General features: G+C 35.4%; 1 protein-coding gene across 1 annotated transcript in view; it reads right to left on the reverse strand.

Moving 5' to 3' along the window:
• Positions 1-23603, reverse strand: part of PLCB1 (phospholipase C beta 1) — a 628464-nt gene that overhangs the window by 217828 nt on the left and 387033 nt on the right. The window contains exon 10 of the mRNA XM_069065428.1: positions 326-483. Coding sequence (XP_068921529.1) covers positions 326-483 — 158 coding nt within the window. The remainder of the gene's footprint in view (positions 1-325; positions 484-23603) is intronic.

Consider the following 23603-nt stretch of genomic DNA (forward strand, 5'->3'; position numbering starts at 1 on the left):
TCTGTCTCTCTCTCTCTGTCTCTCTCTGTCTCTCTCTCTCTCTCTCTCTCTGTGTCTCTCTCTCTGTCTCTGTCTCTCTCTCTCTCTCTCTCTCTCTGTCTCTCTCTCTCTCTCTCTCTCTCTCTCTCTCTCTCTCTCTCTCTCTCTCTCTCTCTCTCTCTCTCTCTCTCTCTCTCTCTCTCTCTCTCTCTCTCTCTCTCTCTCTCTCTCTCTCTCTCTCTCTCTCTCTCTCTCTCTCTCTCTCTCTCTCTCTCTCTCTCTCTCTCCACTCTGCTGTCCTACCCATAGAGATAGGCTTTCCCATCAATTAAACTATTCATCATACCTTAAAAGAGATTTCTGTCGTCATAGTGAAACCGTGGGTAATGACAGGTTCTTCTTCTGCTGTTCGTCCCTTCCAGCAGTCCAGCTCCACACAGCGACATCCAGACAAGAGTACTTGTCGATACATCTCTACTGAGGAGTTGCCAGCTAGCTGGCCAGCTGTGGAAGAACAAGACTGTGAGGTCAGGGAAGTCAAAAAAAGGAAACAGACAAACAAAAGGTACCATAGACAAGGTCTTTTAACACTATGTGAAAAGGAACTTCTCAGAATTTTACCAAAAGACTATTCCAATAAGTGACAAAAAGAACCTCAACACTTCAATTATATCTCCCCTCTTCATGAATTCCTGAACTCTTCAAGGGATACCACGATCCTTCAAATCACTTGGTTTAAAACTTCCGTTATCTCCTCCTCCATTAGTTCCGCTATCCAATCAATTGGCAAATCTTGCCAATTCTCCCTCTGTAATATCTACTACATTTCTCTGTCTCTGAATTAGAGGTATCACCCTAATTTAGGATCTGATTACTTCTAGCTTGAACTATTACAATGGGCTCCTAATTGGTTACTCTGATCCCAGTGTCTCCAATCTACAATCCATCCTCCACTCAGTTGCCAAATTTTATTTATTTTCCTTTTTTTTTGGAGGTGGGGAAGGCAGGGCAATTGGGGTTAAGTGACTTGCCCAGTGTCACATGGCTAGAAAGTGTTGTGTCTGAAGCCAGATTTGAACTCAGGTCCTCCTCCAGGGCTGGTGCTCTATTCACTGGGCCACCTAGCCACCCACCAAATTAATATTGCTAAAGTAGAGTGATCCTTTGATGGACATTTAAAGTCTTTTCCAATCTGGTTCCAGCTTAGCTTTCCAGGTTTACTGCCCATTAGTCTGTTTCATACACCCTATGTTCCAGCCAAACTGGCCTATTTGCTCTTGTTCCATGTATTTTAAAATACCTACCTCCCTACATGACTCAGCTAGAGACTCCCTTACATAGGTTTCTCTTTTGGCCTTTGCTACCACAATAACTTTATATTTATTTTGTATATAAGTTTTTCCTCCCAAGAGAACATGACCAGAGATTATTCCCCACCCTTAACACAATGATTGCCACACAGTAGGTGTTTAATAAGTGCTTGTTGAGTGATTTTGTCTCTCTCAATTCACAGTTAATTTTTAAATTTTATTTAATTTTAATAATTTTTATTGACATGTTTTGTTGTCACATCACATTTACTTCTGAAGATAGTCTTCTTTCTTCCTTCCCCTACCCATATAAATCATCTATTGTGATAGTCATTTAGAACAAAATTACCTTAAATTGATATCTTTATAGGATGATTTATAGGATCTTATATCAATAGATCCATGCTTAATCAATATTCTTCACCCTAACATGGTATCATTCTGGGACATAAAAGTCACATTCTTATTCCTACCTCCTAAGCATCAGCAGATGGAATAAAGAACTTAGATAACTACAGAGAATGATAACTTGGAAAAAGCTGAGTTGGGTCCATGAAAAACAAAACAAAACAAACCTTTACCATTTATAGCTGCTTGCTAAATTACATTCTTCCCCTACCTCACCTCCTATATTTCTCCTCAATCCCACTGGAAAACCAAACAAAACAACTATAATAAATATAAACAATCAAAAACAAATTACCATGTTATCTATGTAAAAAATGTGTCTTATTTTGCATATTAGTCTATCACATCTTTGGCAGGAGATAGGTAACATTTTTTATCCTTGATCCTCTAGAATCATTGTTGGACATTGCATTGATCAGGCAGAATTTTCCAGTCTTTCAAAATTATAAATTTAAAATTTTGTAATCATACAAATTGTTCTCCTGGTTTTACTAAATTCAACCAGGATCACTTCATATAAGCCTTCCCAAGTTTCTCTAAAAATATCCCTTTCATCCTTTTCATAATTTCTTGTAGCACAATGCTTTCCTATGTTATTATTCACTTCATATAATTTGCTCAACTATTTTCCTTTTGAAAGGCATATCTTTAATTTCAAATATTTGACACCACAAAAATAACTGCTAAAATATTTTTCTAGTCCACTATCCATTTTAGCTGTCAAATGGATGTTTATAATGTGCAGGTGTGACTATGTCACCTCCATATTTAACAAACTCCATTGGTTCCATATTACCTCTAGGATCAAAAATAAACTGGTTTTTAAAGTCTTTTACCACTTTGTCCATCTTTATCTTTCCAATATTCTTAAAAATTACTTACTCTTTCCCATGTGACATTGGCTTCTTCCTTATACCTGACACTCCATTTCCCACCTCTGGGCATTTTCATTAGCTGTCCCCTATGCCTGAATTTCTCTTCCTTTTTGTCTCTGCCTCCTGATTTCCCTTACCATCCTTTGAATATCAGCTAAAATTCAACCTTTTTCATGAAGCTTTTCCAGGTTACCCTTAATGCCATTGCCTTCTCCCAAGATTATCCCCATCTTATCCTGTATGTGTCTTGTTTATACATAGTTGTTTATATGCTGTCTTCCCATTAGACTGCAAAGTTTTTGAGATAAAGCATTATTTTTGTGTTTCTTTATATTCTCAACATTAATAACAGTGCCTGTCACACAGTAGTTGCTTGATAAATGTTTTTTTTTTTTACTTGACTACATTAGTACTCCCTCATCTTTCTTTGATCTCTTTGGGATATAGAATATTGGTATCATTCAGTCAAGGGGTATGCACAGTTTAGTAATTCTGGGGGCATAGTTCTAAACTGTTTTACAGAATGACTGGATCAGTTCACAGTTCTACTAATAGCACATCAATGTGCTTTAAGTCATATTTCTAAAGTAGAAAGATGATTTTTAAGATAATTTTTATTTTGAGTGCATCTATTTCACTGAGCTTTGCTATTACAAGGAATACTAATGAGTGGATGGGATCATTTGCTCCTAAAGAGTTGTTTTAGGCAATGATAATGATTTTCTTAATCATTTTTTATGACGAAGATATTTTATTGAGATTATATTGTTAACATATCCTCCGCTATAGTTAAACACATACAATGTTAAGAGATTGTGTGCATGCGTACGCATGTGCGTGCATGTGTGTGTGTGTGTGTGTGTGTGTGTGTGTGTGTTAAATAAGGCTACTTACACTGTCTTGGAAATTCTCATATAAAGTTCTAAATGAACAGTGGAAAATGTGGGGTATTTAAAAATTATTATACAAAAACTATCCTCAACCTACAAAGTTAATATTAGTACCATACAGATAGCCTGCCACTATATTTTCCACTTCTATTTTCATTCCTTCTATATCAAACTTACAAGAAAGTAAAAGCATTTAGCTATAGGAAATACAGGTAGAATTACTGTGCTCCATCAATAAATATAGGGATCCAGGAAACACACACATACATACATTCACACACACACACACACACACACACCATGGAATGGTGAGCAGAGATAGAGTAAATTGGAGTTTTTTAGCTTGAATATAAGACAGAGATATGTGTTTCCACAATGATTTATTTTCAGACCTAGCCATTTGAGCCAGTGTTTATCTTGGGATAGTAAAACATAGTAAAAATTAACCCTTCCCCATCTAAAAATAATTCAAGAAACACACTGCCCTTTTAAACAGCCTGCTCAAGAGGCCTGTTATAATATTTAGAGAAAACAGAGGATAATTTATTGTGGAATAATGCCAAAAGAATTATCCACTAGTAACTAGGTTACCATAGAACCCAAGAGCTAGAAAGAATCTCTGAGATAATCTAATATAATTCACATTTTCAAAATAGATGCACAAACTGAGGCCTAAAGAAAGTAAATGATTGACCCACTGCAAGCTAGAAGTATGTCAGGAAGGAGACTAGAACCAAAATCTCTTCACTCTTAGTTCAGTATTCTTCTTTTCCTTTTTAAAAAATAAGGTTTTATGCCTTTTGTTTTATGCATCATTGTAGCTTTCCCCAGTGTAAGTCCTCCTCTCCTTGCCATCACATATGACAAACAGTATTTTTAATGCCAAAAATAGATTAAAAAAGTCAAAGTGATTAATTGATACATTGAAAAAAATATCTGAAAACATGTACAATGTATAACACCTATGAATCTCTGCCTATCTAAAGGGATAGGATGGAGGTATTCTCTCATATTTCTTTATTGATCTTTGTTTGGTTTTTTAAACACCCTCATCACAAGTGTCAGTGTTTGCTTTCTGGCTCCTTTGAACAAAATGTTATTTCCAGGTACTCTGACAAAATTTTTATTCTGTTGTTTTTCACCCTGGAAACTTTCTTTCACATTTAGGTACATTTTCCAGAGTACTTTGAACCCTTGGTACAAGTAGGAAGAATTCCTAGTTCCACTATTCTGCTATATTCATTATAATAAGAAGCATAAGAATAAGACAGGTTTTCAAGTTGCTCTTTCAGGGAAGCTAAAATATTTCTGGTTATTTTCTTTGAACTACTAGTCTTTCAAATACAGGGTACTCTACCCAAAAAAGGCTGATTCTAGAGATCCTACAAATATACAGTATATGTACCCTTGACAGAGTCACATTTTCCCTCTTGAATTCTCCCCTTTTCAGTGATTTTTAAATTCTTCTAATTATTTCAGTGAAGATGTTCTAAAAGGTATTCTGTATTAAACAATAAAAAATGATGAACTATAACCCAGAGATAATCTCTCTGTTATCTGAACTCTCACCTCACGCTGTGCCTACTTTTTCCACATTCTAATTCATTCTCCACCCAGATGCCAAAGCATTAACCAATAAACTCCAGTGATTCCCTATCACCATTGCTATTGTTCAATCATCTTTTAGTCATAACCCTATTTGGAGTTTTCTTGGCAAATATATTGAAATGATCTGCACTTTTCCTTCTGCCACTAGCATTTAATCTATATTCCACTGGAATATAAGTTATTCACAATCTGCTTCATTCCTAATTTTCCAGTCTTCTTACACTGTGCACATTATTGTTCTACCCATCATTCTTTACACACTAGGTTCCATCTCCCATTTCACTATTCACTCCATCTCACTATTCCTTTGTACTTGCTACTTCTCCCATGGGCAAACACCACCTTCACAAGACCCCTTTCCCTATACCCCACACCTCTCTAGCTGCTAGTCCCTTCCCCTCTAAGAGTTCCTTCCATTTACATTATATGTGCTATATCTTCTACTACTTATTTACTTACATGTTATCTCCTCCATTAGAATGTAAGTTCCTTAAGGGCCGATCCCTTATTAATCCCTTAATACCCTGCCCTTTATTTCCTCATTGTTTTGCCCAGTTTCTGGCACAGACTAAGTACTTAATATATGTTTATTGATTGCCTTATGTGCTTAGATTCCCAATCATGAACTGGGAACTGGAAGGGACCTTTGAGACTATCAAGCCTAAAGTACTTTCAGCTGTGCTGCATTTTTATTATATTTGTTTGTGTATGATTTTCTTATTTTCCCCTTTAGACTATAAGACACTTGAGGGAAAATGTAATGAGTTTTTCAGCTTAAAAAAATACCTGTGGAGTCCCTTATGGGGTTGGGAGGGAAATACACAGTCTCAGCTGCAACTTAAAAATCATAGCCAATTTTCATATATGTGGTGAGAGCCAGAACTGTGTAAAAACTAGAAATATTAGTCGGTCAGTTTTTATCACTGTACATCTCTGATCAGCTGCCTAGAAGTTATAGTTAGAATGGTTTCATAATATTTCTGCCTTTGAGCCTGTGGCTGTTTGTCCTAAGAAGTAGATTTTGTTGTTGTTCAGTCATTTCAATTGTGTCTGACTCTTTGTGACCCCATTTGGGGTTTTCTTGGCAAAGATACTGTAATGGTTGTCATTGCCTTCTCCAGCTCATTTTATAGATGAGGAACTGAGGTAAACAGGGTTAAGTGATTTGCCCAAGGTCACATAGCAATTAAGTGTCTGAGGCCATATTTGAACTCAGGAAAATGAGCCCTCCTGACTTGAAACCCAGCACTCAATATCTACCACCTACCTTCCCCAAAGAAGTGGATAAATACTAACCATAGAATTATGGATTTAGATCTGGAAAGCACCTTACAAGTCATCTAGTTTAAAGTGGTTAATTTTAGGCACCTGGGTGGTCCAGTAAATAGAGTGCTGGATGTGGAGTTAGAAAGACCTGAATTCAAGTCTAGTTTCAGACATTTAATAGCCATTTTACCTTTCTGCCTAAATTTCCTTATCAGCAAAATGGAGACAATAATAGTACCTGTCTCCAAAAGTTGCTGTGAGGATCAAATGAGATATCTCTAAAGTGCTTTGCAATCCTTAAAGTCTGATAAAATACTATCTATTACTGTTATTTTACAGATGTGGAAACTGAGGCTTAGAGAAATTAAGTGGCATGACTCAAGTCATAAAGATTTTAAGTTATAGGCATAATTTGAATCTGGGTCCTCTGAGTCCAAAGGTAGTCTTATTTCTATAGCATGACATTGAAGTTCCATAGTTTGTTGTGGTTGAAATAAGATTTTTAAAAAATTCTTTACTCCACACCTCTAACATTGTTATTTAATGATTAGTAATGTTCAATTCTAAAACCTTTCATTAAAAATCATTCTTCAACTAAAAGCTATCCTAAGAAGTTCTAAAAAGCAATTTCAGAAAATCTGCACTCCACATTTTTACACAGTAGATACTGTAAGGATAAAAATTAGACATTAAATATAGATTTCTATGGAAGTAAGCTATTATTATTTCTCCATAATATTTAGTTCTAGATAAAACATTTTGGAAAGTAAAAAATGAAACAAAATTAACAAAATATCCTTCTCGGAGCCCTTAATTTTCCATAAGAAAAGTTCCTTTCCAGTATGTCAATGGTCAATGAAAAATAGGAGATACCAATGACTTTGACAAAACAACTTTGCAATACATAATGCCTGTCATGGGAAGCATGTAGGACAAAAAAATATAGGATTAGGACCACTTTATTCTATCCTTTTAACATAATCTTTATATACAAGTCACAAAATATGTCTTTCAGTATAACAAAAAGTATATCATTCTTGACTGCTACAGTGTCATAATGAAGGTAATGAGGAGCTAAGGAAGTTTTGAACAATCACTTATTTTCCAGAAAAGCATGACCTCTTTGACACACATACTCTTCCAAATGTAGAACACATCAATGATGAAATAATCTGGAGCAATTCCCTGTGGAATTCAATCTATTATCACTTAGATAACCAAGTGGTCATCTATTACCATAACAAGGAATGATGAAGACTAGTACAATCTCCCATCTTGTCATATACAGATAAAATTTCACAGGAAAAAGTATGGTTATCATTTTGAATAGTGACTATTGTAGTGGAAGAGTTATCTTATTGAAGTGCAGACCTAAAAAAAATTATCCAGTATCTTTTAAATCAAAATTCCTGTTTCCATGCGAATTGCACAGCTACTTTAGGTTACTGTAGATTTTTCTCTGGTTATCACTTAGGTTATAATTTTAGTTTTTTATTTCACATTGCAAATGGAGTCTTGGTTTTCTCTCCTACTTTATTACTGACTCTAATTCACAAATTTCTTGCAGGTTGCTGGTAATCTTAACACCAGTTTTGTTAAATTCATTGAATATGTAATGAAAATTTGTGAGTAGAATCTGCTCTTTTAGGTAAGTGATCATGCTCAATTGGATGTCAGGGTCTTAAGAAGTAACCCATAGAATATGTTGTCATAAAAGAACTGTTACAAACAATTTGTGGAAGCAACTTTTATATTTGTAAAGATAAATTCTGGTTGTAAAAAGTTACTGGGAGGTGTATAGCATCTAAAGATGAGTTACATATTTAGAGCCTAGAAATTCCATGTTTGGTCTGGTACATGGGCTTAGGTAGAGCACAAATGACAAAAATTTCTAAGAAACTCTGTGTGTGTGAGTGTGTGTGTGTGTGTGTGTGTGTGTGTGTATTTTGATACCTCTGCTCCCTGCAATAATACAAAGCTGAATGAGTAACTTCTAACAATGTGAAAAATAGCTCACTCCTTAAACCCAATTGTTTCTGACAATTTCCCCATCAGAAAAACAAAAATTAAACAGGGCCTAAGACTCTACTACAAATCCTCAGAAAGCTAAATGATACTTCTTTAAAAAGGAAGGTTCATATCAGAGAACACATAATGGCAGATAATATTTTTTCATTGAATGAATATTTACTTTCCAGTAGGTTTTCTTTCATTTATAGCAATTTTCAGCCACAAAGAGTTGAGATATGGACTCAGGAGTGTGGAAGGCCTCAGACCACACACACACAATCACCACATACATTTTAAAATTGAGATGCTTAACCACCACTTCCCTTTACTTCCCTCATCGTCTCTCTCCAAGTCTCTTTCTCTTTATTTTCTATTTGAGTATAGGCAGCACAGAGTACAGCTGCTAAGCCTAGGGGCCAGCCCTCAGTTGGTGTTAATGATGTTCTGTGAATCACTCAGCACTTGGTGCTTTGGATGCTAGCAGGCTGCTATCATCTCTCATAAGCAAATTCCAAACATAAGAATGAACTGGGGAGCTGAAGTGGCATCTCCCATTAACCCATAATATTGCCTTCAAGCCACAATATATGCTGTCTCACTGTGTTGCATTTATGCTTAGTGACCTATATATCTGCTTGAGTCCTGCCACATAGGACCTGAGGTATCCTTGGGTGGCAGAGGCTAGAATAAGAGGCTACAGACCTTTAAAGGTTTACAAAACCTTTAAAGTCAATGGCTTCTGACAATTGATCTAACTCAGAGAAATTAGCCAGAGCTAGAAAGTATTCTATCTAAGAACATAAAAGATTGAGTCTAATGATGCTATTGTTTTGCCACTTTCCCTCCCCAGCGCATGTCCCCCGCCCCTGAAAGAGGACCATTGCCAACCTTATCATCCGTATATACTTATTGTTATTTCCTTGTGATCTATCTGAAAAGGTTTCCAATAGATTACAATAGAAACAGTTAAATGTTTACCAATAAAAACTGTGTGTATGGAGATGAGGATCAGGGCAATAGATAGGGATGATTTGTTTGCTGTCACTGAAAGAACAGCTCCCATGTGGTCATGAAGGGTACATCGATATTGGAATCACAGCTGAAGGGAACTGTTCAGACCCAGAAGTACTAGCTGCCCTAATTGTTCTTCTGTGCAGTAGGGCTACACTAATCAGTCTGACATTTTCGCTCATTTTATTAGACTACAATAGTAATATGGAGAAAATTCAGGGGTTTGATCCCTGTGTGGGTAGTTAATAATTATAATTCCCTAGAGTAAAATGTAACACTACTTTACAGTTTACAAATTGCTTTCATATATATATACTACATCATTTGATCCTCGCAACTCTGGGCTGCAGGGCAAAAATAGTCCCACTTTATAGCCAAGGAGAAAGGAAAGTTTATATGACTTGTCCAGTGTCACATGTAGGAAGACTTTGATATAATAAAGACAAAAAATAAAAAAAGACTTTAATATAATGTCTCAGAGGTCTCCTGATGGTAACAACTTTCTAGAGGTATTTTCTAGTCCTAGGCCTGCTCTCCATACCTCACTTTATTTCTCATCCAAAGTTTCAGGGTTTCACCTGCCTCATCCTGTATGTTTCTAGTATACTATATAGTCTTCCATTCTGGGATCCTTCTATCCAGATCTTCTAAAGAAAGAGACATAGGTTTCTAACATGTTCCCTACACAAATTCTCTTAGAAGAGCCTCGTTTTTCCTTTAGCTTTTGCGAAGATTTTTTTATCAGCTAAAGGGAAACACACTTTCCAACTGCAGTGGGTTTGCAATATCACTGATGTGGATATTTGCCTCCCTGGGGGTAGCTCATAGCTCACCCACATTTCCACATCACATATTAATTTGTATCCATTTCAAAAAAGACCCCATAAAAGATCTACTGAAATTTCTGGGGACCTAGTTAGGAAGTTGGTTGAAACCTCATCTCCAATGAGATTTAGGTCTATTGGTGAATTACTTAATTTCTTTGAGTCTCATCTTTTAAATGAAGTCAAATTTACAATACTCACTGCACAGGACTGTTGTAAGGCTCAAATGAGATAATACATGTTAAGTATTTTGGAAAATTTACAACACTATATAAATGTCAGTTATTATACTCTCATGCAATTCTTAAGTGGTTTATTAATTTTTTCCCAACTCTCACAATGTGCTTAGTCAATGAATTTTTCTGAACATATATTGCCTATGCATCATCATTATCACATTAATATGGCAATTTAAAGTTTGCAAAGCACTTTATAAATATTATCCCATTTGTCCTCACAACTCTGCAAGGTAGGTGCTATTATTATTCTCATTTTACAACATGAGAAAACCAAGGTTAAGTGACTTGCCCAGGGTCACACAGGTAGTATCTGAGTCCAGATTTGAATTCAGACCTTCGTGACTCCAAGTCCAGTGCTTTATCCACTGAGCCACCTACCTAAGTCCCTCCTCAACTTCCTTACATAGCTGAATGGAGGCTGAGGCATTATGGTTCAAATCTAGAAGTCCCTCTATCCTCAATTATTAAAATTTATTTCTTGTTATTCTAGTATCCTCCACAAATATTTTATGTCTCTATTTAGAATTACACCAATCTTTCTGTTACTTGTTTTCATGATCACTTCTTTTCATTGTTTTATGTAGCAGTACTGCTCACTGTCTTCCCTCATCTTCCTTGTTATTGCTGTAAATGAGTCCTAGCTGCTACTTCTCTCTGTTTAGCAAAGAGATGAAATGCTTTTTCCACACTAATGAATGCAGTGTCTGGGCTCTCTGGAATGCTGTGTTTTGGTATCTACATTACTTTGGTTTACTTTGGTTAAACTTTTGCAGGAAAGCTAATATCAAAGCATTTTCCCATTTCCAATATTTCATTGTTTAAATAGATTAAATGGAAACATTTATTTTTGTTTACAGTGCCTTATCATCTTTATTCTAATTTAATGTTGATTTTGATTTTTGTTTTCACTAGTCAATCCTCTAAGCTGTATTTCCCAACAGACTTTTTGCTCTTCATGGATGTTTTTTCCTTCACATTTAAGTCATCAAGTATCAGAGTACACATTGACCTGATTTGGAGGAGTTTGCCAAATTGTTCATTGAATTTCTTCATCCTATATGGAGGGTTTTGTTTCGTCCTTTGCTTTGGCTTATGCTCATTCATCACACACAAAGAAGAGCAAGATAACCAAGGGTCCCATGAAATGATGTCTTTGGGTGAATGATTAAACAAAATCTGCCAGATCCTTTGTTTGGCTTTCCATGGAGGCAAATCTGTGAGTCATCCTTCCTTTTAGGTACAACTTTCTTTTTTCCTACAGTCTCATTTAATGTGAGAATACTGATATTAATATAGTTCAATTCTTCCGATGGTATGCTTTCTCATTGTTCAGTGGGCAAAGATCATACATTTGGGATGTGAGTCACTGATTATAGACAGTCTTGTAAATAGCTTGGAAAATCTCCATAATTTCTAAGAGAAACATTTCAGTAAGAGAAATGTTTAGAAGTTCAAGATAAGAAATAAAAAGGGAAAGTTACAAACTTCTAAGAAGTCTTAAATGTATATTGGAATACACATCACCTAATTTTTAACAACAAATTTAAATGGAGAAAGCTCCTTATTATTAACTAGTCCTAGTTATATTTTGATTAGATGCTAGAGATTAGCCCCTGGACTCCTAACTTATAGTGAATGTAGATTTTCAAAGACCTGGATTTGATACCTAACTGCTACCTCCTAGTTAGGTGAACAAAGACAAATCATTTAACCTCTGTAAGCTTTAGCTTTAAAGATGTTTTCATTGGTAAAGAAAGGAAAATAATGACCATAAGTCAAGATCTAGAGAATTTAAACCCTTCCTCCCCTAGAAAATCTCAATCTGAGGCCCTGCCATCCTCATTGGTGGTTACTTCAAAGATGCCCCACATCTAGGCCTTGCACCAATTATGCTTTTACACTGGCTATCTTCGCTCCAAATGCCTTATCTCATTTCCTTATGTTTCCATTCACTTTTTCTATAACTTTTCAAACCAAAACATTTCTCCTTGGGCATCTTCCTATATAAATGTTAGCACTTATTAGTTTTTGAAAGATTTGATTGACTCCCTACCCACGATTCTGGACTCCTTTTTAGCTATCCTCTTACTTCTTCAAACAGATATCCTGTTAATCTGCTTTGGTTTAAGATCCCTCGCTTAACCTTACTCCCCCACTTATTCCAGTTGACTTCATTAGATTTCTACCCAGTTTCCCCTGATCAAAAGGATTTCCTTCCTCTCTTTACAACATATATCTACATTGTTTCCTTATATCAATCTCTTCTGTAATAGCTACTTCTAGACTGGTCACCTTCAGTCCATAGGCAAACATTCTTGAGGAATGTCTTAAGGGGATTTTTAGTTAGGAGATATTGTAAAGGGAATTATACATTGCATTATTTGGCCTCTGAGCTTTCCTCTAACTAATCATTTCCTTTGACTCAGCTTGACCACTGCTAAACTTTTAGCCCAAAAAGATAGAAGTAGTGAGTAACCCTCAAACTAAAACTACAGACATGTCTATCTATTGGGGAATGGTTAAAAATTATAGTAATGGAATATTATCAGGCCATAAGAAGTGACAATATAGACAATTTCAGATGAAACCGGGAAACTGGGAAAACTACTATGAATGCAGAGTGAAGTGAGTAGAACCAAGAGAGCAATTTGTACCATGACAACAATATTATAGAGAAAAATAACTTTAAAATACTTTAATACTTTGATCTTTGCAGTTACAACCCATGAGTCCTGAGGACTAAAGATAAATGTAGCATTCTGTCAGAGAGATAATGGACTTAAAATGCAGAATGAGACATACATTTTTGGACATAGGCAATATGGAAATTTATTTTGCTAGATTATGTTGTTCAGTCTTTTCAGTCATATATGACATTTTGTGACCCCATTTGGAGTTTTCTTAGCAAAGACACTAGAGTGGTTTGCCATTTTCTTCTCCAGCTCATTTTAACATATGAAGGACTGAGGAAAAGAAGGTTAGCTAGTAAGTATCTGAGGCCAGATTTGAACTCACTAAAATGAGTCTTCCTGGCTTCAGGCCCAGCACTCTATCCACTGTGTCACCTTGCTGCCCCAATGCTGGACTATGTATATTTTTTATGAGAGTTTCATTTTTCATTTTAAGGAGAGAAGTGGGAGAATGAAATAATAAAGGCTTGTAAAATAAATTAATAGCTATATGTGTGTGTATATATATATTATACATATGTGTATACATGTGTTGTTTTAAAGTTATAAAATGCTTTACATATATTAACTCATTTGATCCTCACAACAAATCTGTTAGAAAGGTGCTATTGTTATCCCTATTTTACAGATAAGGAAACTAAGGAAGTTAGAGGAAAAACAATTTCCCTAGGGTCATACAAGTTATAAGTGTCTAAGACAGGATTCAAATAAACTCTGGTACTGCAGCAAGTGGTGAAAGGAATAGAGAATTGGGAGTCAGAGAGATCTGAGTTCAAATCTGGTCTCAAACTCCTAGGGTTACTATGAGGATCACATGACTTAACATATTAAAGCACTTAGCATAATGCCTGGCACAAAGTTGCAGCTTAAAAATCCGTGTATTTTTTTTCCTTCTTCTAGTCACTGTATCACTTAGCAATATAGAAACACGTAATTTTAAATAAAATTTTTAAAAGAATTCATTTGAGTATTTTTCCCAAATTTAAATACACTAGTAAAGACTGGGGGAGACATGGTTAAATAAGAGTCTGTATGACAAAGAACTTGGATGGCAGGACGTTGATAGCTTGTAATATGTATCAATGGTATGAGAAAATGGTCAAAAAGTTAATAAGATCTTAGGCAACATTAGCAGAAAAATAGCATTTAGAATGAGAGATATGAGTGTTCTGTTGTAATTTACCCTGGTCAGAATGTCTAAGTATTCTATGCCCTGAATTTCACATTTAAGAAAAATGCTGATTAACAGAATTATTACAAAGAAGGGCACCCAGGATGATGTGGGGACTTGAATCATTCAGTAGGAAATGAGGATGTTTATTCTGGATAGGCAAGGGAAGATTAGGGGAAGATATGCTAAATGTCTCTAAGTATTTGAAGTATTGTCCCATAAAGCAAGGACAAAGTTTGTTTTTCAGAACTGCAAAGGGTGAAACTAGACACAATGGGTAAAAATTGCAAAGAAGCAGCATCCAGTTTGTTTAAAAAATAGTAGGAAGAGGAAAAAATCCTTAGATTTAAATTAGAACTGTCTAAGAGTAGAATGGTCCCTTCCAAATAGAGGTTGAATAATCACTTGTCAGAGATGTTATTGTAGAGAAGATTCCTGCTAAGATGTACTAGATGACCTCTAAGGACCTTTCCAAATCTAAGATTTTGTGATAACAGAATCAAAATAATATTGTTATTATTGCTAGAATAATCCTGATGCCAAGAACATACACTGTTTACAAGAAGAGAGTTGAGCAATTATCTGATGAATCCAATCAGATAAATGAATTCATCATATAATTAGGTAATTGAGGCCTTATACTAATTTTTTTTTTCTGAAAATAATGGGCATCTTGATTATCCAGAGACTTATAACTTCACTTTGCTCATTGTGATGAAGGCTTTGATTTACAAATACTTTGGGGGTAGTAGTGGTAGTGGGGAAAAGGTTAAGAATGTTGTTATAGGGTTAAGAAAACATAGGTTGGAATTTTTGTACATTATCCCTACCAAGGAGGATTTTATGTTTATTTGAAAATGGTGGACTTATTATAAACAATCATAATTTTAAATGAATAATCATTTCTTGATCTACTGCCAACAAATTTTACTGCAAACCTAGGAAAATTGTTATTATAATTAGAAATCGTTTCATAATATACATATGCTTCTTTCAATGATTTTATTTATTTATTTTTCCTTTATAGTGTCTTTTTTTCTGAATTTAAAAAGCAGTAATTGGCATAAAATAAAGGATAATAGGATTACATTGCAAGTTGATAGGTCAGTTTACCCCATGATTTGTATATGCTGGTCTTTATTTTTGTAATGAAAAAGAATATGTATAATATTGAAATCTTTCAAGGAATTCAACATCTTTGCAAGCTTCCAAACATTTGTCTGAAAATAAAATTAACACTGAACACAATGGTGTGGCTCTCAAATACAAGACAGTATGAATGCCTTTCATCTATTTCCATAATTAAATCAATTTCTTTATGTTTTCATTGTGTATCCTCAAAAAATAAATCTAATGATAAGGGAGAAAGAAATAATCCTATGCATTCTTGCTTGAGTTACCTTATCTCTACAGAATAAATCAGAACTGTCCCTCACCTAGAAAAGGCAGATGCTAAGATGAATTTTCTATACAGAACTCTGTTAGGATTTGATTCAGTAGCTCCACATGGACACAATCATAAAGAAGGCAAGCTTTTTCCAGGTGTTTTGCTCTGATATGGGGCACATTAAAATCAATCTTGTCATTCTCAGAATAACTCCCAACTCCACTCATACTGCCTTCCATTTTCATCCAGGGACTATATTTTCCCTTAATCACAGAGAAAAAGTAAGACAGTGGTCATAAAATAGACTAGGAAAGCAAGGAGCATTTCCAATTGGACTCATATTAACCTATAGCTGTTTGGTGTTAAATAATATTTTCCTACTTTATAGAACATCTGCTATTTCTACATGGAAGAGATATTCCTGATATGTGCAGGAAGCTAGGTGCAATAGTGGATACAGGAAGGTTTGACTTTAAATCTTGTCTCAGATACTGACCAGTTGTGTGAACCTGGACGAGTTACTTTAACCTCTCTGCCTCAATTTCCTCTTGTGTATAATGAGGCTGTTGGACTTGATGGCACCTAAGCACCCTTCCAACTATAAATCTACGATTCTATTCATGATTCATAGCAGATAAGTAAGAAGAGTGGTTGCTATGTACAAGTTAGGACACTTCCTCTAATTAGCTGTGCCATGCGGGGCAAGTAACTTACACTATCTTAGCCTCCGTTTCCTCCTTTGTAACCTTAAGGAGTTTGACTAGACGACCACTGAAGGTTCCATTTAGCTCTAAAATTATTTGATTTGTGAGTTACATAATCTTAATGGAAAATTTTCTGATCCATAAATATATAAATCATAGATTAGAAAGCACCAGAAAACTATTAATATTCCTGAAATGTTTTTATATTACAGTTTCTGACTTCAAAGTTAGGATAAGAAAGACTATATATAGAATGATTAGGAAATGTGAGGGGTAGAAAGTCTCCTGAATTCTATCGCATCATTGATTATTTAAACAAAAGCAACAAAATCATGAATAAAATTATATTACTGGTTTTGCAGAAAGGACATTTTATAAAAGTCACTTATACATATACACACGCATATATATATATATAAACATATATATATATATATAATCTTGTTTCCTTTCTTGAACATACTGTACTTTCCATTCTGAAAATATCTTGATTGATTTTTTAAAGCTTTACTGTCATATCCTAATTATACCACCAACTAAAACCTCACTTTAAGAAATAATAATAATGTTAGCATTTATATAGTGGTTTAAAGTTTGCAAAGTACTTCACAATTTTATTTGTGATTGCATGTGATTCTCATAGAAATCCTCTAAAAAAACACCCTATTATTGTCACCATTAAGCAGGTTGCTGGTGGTGGATAGAAGTCAGGGCCAGGAATCATGGAAATCCAAGATCAAATATGGTCTTACTAGCTGTGTAACGCTATGTAAGTCACTTAATCTGTTAGCTTCAGTTTCTTTATCTATAAAATAGGAACAATAGTAGTACCTACCACCAAGAGTTATTGTGAGGATCAAATGAGGCAAAATTGGAAAGTGCTTAGCAAAATGCCTGGCACATAGTAAATGCTATATAAATGTTGGCTATTATTATACAGATGAGGAAACTAACTCTCAGAGAGGTAACTTGTCCAGGGTCACAGAGCTAGTAAGTGTCTGGGACAAGATTTGAAATCAGGTGTTCCTGCCAACAAGTCCAGCACCCTAGCCCAATAATTGCAGCTAAATAAAACAAACATATTAAAGACCTGATATTATATATTTCTTTTGACACCAATAACCTACCACTTTTTTACACAGAGGAGAAAAGACAAGTCAAAGAACTAATGTGTAAATATATGCATGTCTTCTTTTAAAAAAAGAAATAGAAAAATAATTTGAAAAACTTAGAGTACATGTTGAGAACTGACAAATTAAATTATAATGGGCCTTGAATTTCTCTATATAAAGGATTTATCCAAAGGCATGGGGCACATTAGTGGAAGAGCTGAATACAGTAACCACTTATCCTAGTTCCTAGTACATGATCTTTTCCCTTTCTCCTTAGTTAAAGTTTGGGAAATATTAAGATTTGAATGTACTCATGGATGTCATCCTTAATTGAATATGGATTTTTAATAAATCACCATTTTAGTACAATTCTGACTTACCCCTTTTTAGAAGCTTCTGGCTTTGTTTTATATGACAGTTAAATTTTATGTGACATGCTTTAGAATACATAATATGACCATAAACATCAGTAGAGGCCATTACCAGCAGACACTAACTATATCACCTCAAGTCTAAGAAAAATCAGATCTCCAAGAAACCTGTTCTACCGAAGTGGGCAAGGTAATTTGTGAAGATGTAGCCATCATTGTATCTTTCTCCCCCATCCTTTATTTTTTTTTTTGGAAGGGGGAAGGCAAGGCAATTGGGGTTGACTTGCCCAAGGTCACATAGCTAGTAAGTGTGTCAAGTGTCTGAGGTTGGATTTGAACTCAGGTCCTCCTGACTCCAGGGCTGGTACTCTATTCACTCTGCCAACTAGCTGCTGCTTCCATTCTTGATTGTACATACTAGTAATCAGGCTAGAAATATTTATTCAAAGTCTGTTTGTTTTCATTTTTTTTTGGAGAAATGTTGGGATTCTTCAAAGGAATTCTCTGTGGAAGAAAAAAGGCTGGGTCTAACAGCCAAAATATTTGGAGAATTTAGTGAAAACTTAATTGGGGGGAAGGATTGTGGTAGTGTAATAAAACACTCTTAAGTTGAATCTGCCAAACTGGTTGAAGCTATGGACTTTACACAGTAGAAGTACACTCTACCCCTCAGGCCCTTCTCTCTCAATGGATGGTTGCTCCATTATAAGAAGGCCATCTAGGTCACCAGTGTTTTCATTCTTCTACAAGCTATATTCCCAACTCTCCTGCCAGAATTTCTTTAAAATGCCTCTGTACAGGGTAATTTCTTCACCTTTCCTCCCTCTACTTTCTTTCAGTGTCCTTCTATGTATTATCTTCTTCTATTAGAATAGAAGCTCCTGAGGGCAGGGACTCTCTTTCTGCCTGTAGTGTTTAGCTGGGTGCATGGTACCAAAAAAAAAACTCTTAATAAATGTTTGTTGATTCTTATTATAGAGGTTGTAGAAATTCTTCATATACTTTCTACTGAAGTCAGTTAGTTTTATGTGACTTATTACCAAGTCTGACTTAATGCCAAATAAGGTTCAAAAGGGATCAGATGGTATTAGGAAATAATTGTGATATAAAAAGAAATATCAACAGAACATTAAAATTAAATGATACTATAATGGGGATAAAAAATAGGGCAACCACGATGAAGCTCAGACAGATACAAACAACATTTGGAGAGATATCATTTTGATCTCCCTTGTTTTCTTTCTCATTATTTTCTATGATGATTTTTAAGTGATCATCTCAAAGTCCCTGGAAGTTCATAAGTATGTCTTAGGGAACAAGGATATAACCCTAGCTTTGGGAGGCAGGCCTGGAAGGCAGCAGCTGCACAGAGGCAGGACCAGAAGGCAGCGGCTGTGCAGAGGCAGGCCAGGAGGAGGCCTGATCAACTCTGGAGTCAAGTCGTCCCACCAACCGCAAGGGCCTCTACTAGGCCTATCGACAAAGGGCTGGGACTGGAAAGAGCAAGGTAAGAACCAAAGGCAGGGCCCCTGTCTGGGACAGGAAATACTCCTGGGACTACCACTCCATAGCCCAGAAATTAAAAAAAAAAAAGTCCCTATCGGGACCTCCAAGGACCAGGATGGCAGAGTGAACCCCACCTGCTCCAATCCCCTACCCCCGACCCTGAAAACATAGTAACTATTTCCCCAGTGCAAAACCCTCAACAGTAAAGGTGTGGGAACACTACAGGAAGGGTGTGGCTGTGGCCCTGCCTCAAAATGGGTAGAAAGCAGATGACAAAGACTCTGGAGTCCTACTATCCTCAGAGGGAGGAACCAAAGTCAGAGGGAGACAATGTGGACTCCACACCCACAGCTGAAACATCAACAGGGAATGGGTCCCAAGCACAGAAAGCTCTCCTAGATGAGCTCAAAAGGAACTTTGAAAACCAAATGAGAGAGATAGAAGACAAAATGAATAATTCTTTTAAAATCAAAATTGCAGAATTAGAAAGAGATTATAACAAAGAAAACACCTCCTTAAAAAGAAAAGTGTATGATATGAAAAAGGAGCTCAAAAAACTAACCAAGGAAAATGATTTGCTAAAAACTAGATTCAACCAAACTGAAACAAATAACTCTATGAGGAACCAAGAATTAGTCAAACAAAACAACAAGAATGAAAAATTAGAAAAAGAGGTAAAATATCTCAATGGAAAAATAACTGACCTGGAAAACAGATCCAGGAGAGATAATCTGAGAATCACAGGCCTACCAGAAAATCATGATGAAAAAAGAGCCTGGACAACATTCTCCAAGAGCTTATTAAGGAAAATTGCCCTGAGATACTAGAACCTGAGGGTAAAATAGAAATCAAGAGAATCCACCGGACACCTCCTGAAAGAGATCCCAAACTGAAAAGTCCTTGAAATGGTGTGGCCAAACTCAAGAACTACCAGGTAAAAGAGAAAATACATCAAGTGGCCAGAAAGAAACACTTCAAATATTGAGGAACCACAGTGAGGATAGCACAGGATTTGGCAGCCTCTACACTGAAAGATCAGAGGCAGTGGAACACGATTTTCAGGAAGGCAAAAGCGCTCAGGTAACAACCAAGGATCACCTACCCAGAGAGACTGAACATATTCTTCCAGGCAAAGAGATGGTTATTCAATGATATAACAGATTTCCAGACCTTCCTGATGAAAAAGCCAGAGCTCAATGGAAAGTTCAACCTCCAACTATGAGATGCAAGAGTGATACAGAAAGGTAAAAAAGGAAAACACACACACACGCTGTTATTTAATAAGAACAAACTGTTTATAGACAAGTAGAGGGTTGAGTATAAAATATACAAAATGGCGGTAAAAAATCTTATAAAGGACTACAAAGGGACTGCAATGGAAGAAGAGGAATGAATGAAGTGGAAAATGGTAAATTATAACACACAAAGAGGCATAAAAACAATATAGCAAAGGAAAATAAGGGAGGGAGATAAGTATTATATGAGCTTTTCCCTCATTGGTTCTGGTGCAAGGAAGGAATAAAAACCAGTTAAGCATAGGACTCTATGGAAAAGAGGTGCAAAACATATCATATTAGAGGGAAAGAGGGGAGGGTGAGGAGCTTTGCATGAGATTTGTTCCTGTCACTCTTGGTGTGAAGAAGAAATAACATACTTCATTAAGTATAAAAATATCCAACAGGTAGTAGGAGGGGGAAAGGGCTATGAAATGGGGGGGTGTAGGGAGGGAAGAAGTAAGGGGGAAGGGAGCTTATAAGGGAATACTGAGGGAGGCAGTGGTCAAAAGGAAAACTATTAAGGAGGGGAAGAAAGAAAGGGAGAAAAAAATATAAGCATTAACAGGGGAGGGAATAGGATGGAGGGAAAGAAACAGATAATAATCATAACTGTAAATGTGAATGGAATGAACTCTCCTATAAAACGGAGGTGGATAGCAGAATGTATTAAAAATCATAATCCTACAATATGCTGTTTACACGAAACACATCTGAAACAGAGGGATAAACACAAGGTAAAGGTCAAAGACTGGAGTAAAATATATCATGCCTCAGCTAAAGTAAAAAAAGCAGGGGTGGCAATCCTTATCTCAGATAAAGCAAAAGCAAAAATTGATGTAATTAAAAGAGATAAGGAAGGAAACACTATCCTGCTAAAAGGCACCATCAAGAATGAAGCAATATCATTACTTAACATATATGCACCAAGTGGTATAGCATCCAAATTCCTAGAAGAGAAGGTAAAGGAATTAGAGGAAGAAATAGATAACAACACTATGCTAGTGGGAGACCTTAATCTCCCCCTCTCTGAACTTGATAAATCCAACCTCAAAATAAACAAGAAAGAAGTTAAGGAGGTGAACAGAATTTTAGAGAGGGTAGGTATGATAGATCTTTGGAGAAAACTGAATAGGGACAAAAAGGAATATACTTTCTTCTCAGCAGTTCATGGCACATACTCAAAAATCGACCATGTTCTAGGGCATAAAAACCTCACAATTCTGTGCAGTAAGGCAGAAATATTAAATGCATCCTTCTCAGATCATGATGCAATAAAAATTATATGCAATAAAGGGCCATGGAAAGACAGACTAAAAACTAATTGGACATTAAATAATTTAATCCTAAATAATGAGTTGGTCAAACAAGAAATTATAGAAACAATTAGCAATTTCATTCAAGAGAATGATGATAATGAGACAACATACCAAAATTTGTGGGATGCATTAAAGGCAGTTCTCAGGAGAAGTTTTATATCCCTGAGTGCATACTTGATTAAATTAGAGAAAAGGGAGGTCAATGAATTGGGCATGCAATTGAAAAACCTAGGAAAAAAAAACAAATTCAAAATCGCCAATTAAATACATTAGAAATATTGAAAACCAAAGGAGAGATCAATAAAATTGAAATTAAGAAAACTATTTAATTAATAAATAAAACTAAGAGCTGGTTTTATGAAAAAAAAACAATAAAATTGATAGACCTTTAGTCAATATGATAAAAAAAGAAACAAAAAAAATTATCAGTATCAAAAATTAAAAGCGTGAATCTACCTCCAATGAAGAGGAAATCAAAGCAATAATTAGGAATTATTTTTCCCAATTGTATGCACATAAATTTGACAATCTTAGGGAAATGGATGAATATTTACAAAAATACAAGTTGCCCAGATTAACTGAAGTAGAAGTAAATTACTTAACCCCATCTCAGAAAAAGAAATTGAACAAGCCATCAGTCAACTCCCTAGGAAAAAATCTCCAGGGTCAGATGGATTTACTAGCGAATTCTATCAAACATTTAAAGAATTATTGATTCCAATACTCTACAAACTATGTGGGAAAATTAATGAAGAAGGAGTCCTACCAAATTCTTTTTATGATAAAAATATGGTACTGATACCTAAATCAGGAAGAGATAAAACAGAGAAAGTTATAGCCCAATCTCCCTCATGAATATAGATGCAAAAATGTTAAATAAAATATCAGCAAGAAGACTACAGCACTTATCTCAAGAACAATACACTTTGATCAGGTAGGATTTATCCCAGGAATGCAAGGATGGTTTAATATTAGGAAATCCATCAGTATAATTGATCATATCAACAATAAAACTAGCAGAAACCACATGATTATCTTAATAGATGCAGAAAAGGCTTTTTGACAAAACACAACATCCATTCCTATTAAAAACACTAGAAAGTATAGGAATAAATGGAGCCTTCCTTAAAATAATAGGTAGCATATATTTAAAGCCATCAGTAAGTATTATGTGTAATGGGGATAAGCTAGAAACATTTCCAATAAGATCAGGAGTGAAACAAGGATATCCACTATCACCCATCTTATTTAGTCTGGTATGACAAATGTTAGCAGTAGTGATTAGAGAACAAAAAGACATCAAAGGAATCAAATTAGACAAGGAAGAGACTAAGCTATCACTCTTTGCAGATGATATGATAATATACTTAGAGAATCAAGTAAAACACTACGTGAGACAATAAATAAATTTGGCAAAGTTGCAGGGTATAAAATAAAGCCACATAAATCCTTGGTATTCCTATATATTTCTAATCAAATCCAACAGCAAGAGATAGAAAGAGAAATCCATTTAAAGTTACTGTAGACATTATAGAATATTTGGGAATCTACCTGCCAAAACAAACCCAGGACCTATATGAATATAACTACGAAACACTTTTCACACAAATAAAGTCAGCTCTAACTAATTGGAAAAATATCAATTGCTC

This window comes from Petaurus breviceps, unplaced genomic scaffold (genome assembly GCF_028583685.1).
Source record: "Petaurus breviceps papuanus isolate PSGF00001 unplaced genomic scaffold, PetGlider_PUasm1.0 90686, whole genome shotgun sequence".
NCBI classification, from domain to species: Eukaryota; Metazoa; Chordata; class Mammalia; order Diprotodontia; family Petauridae; genus Petaurus; species Petaurus breviceps.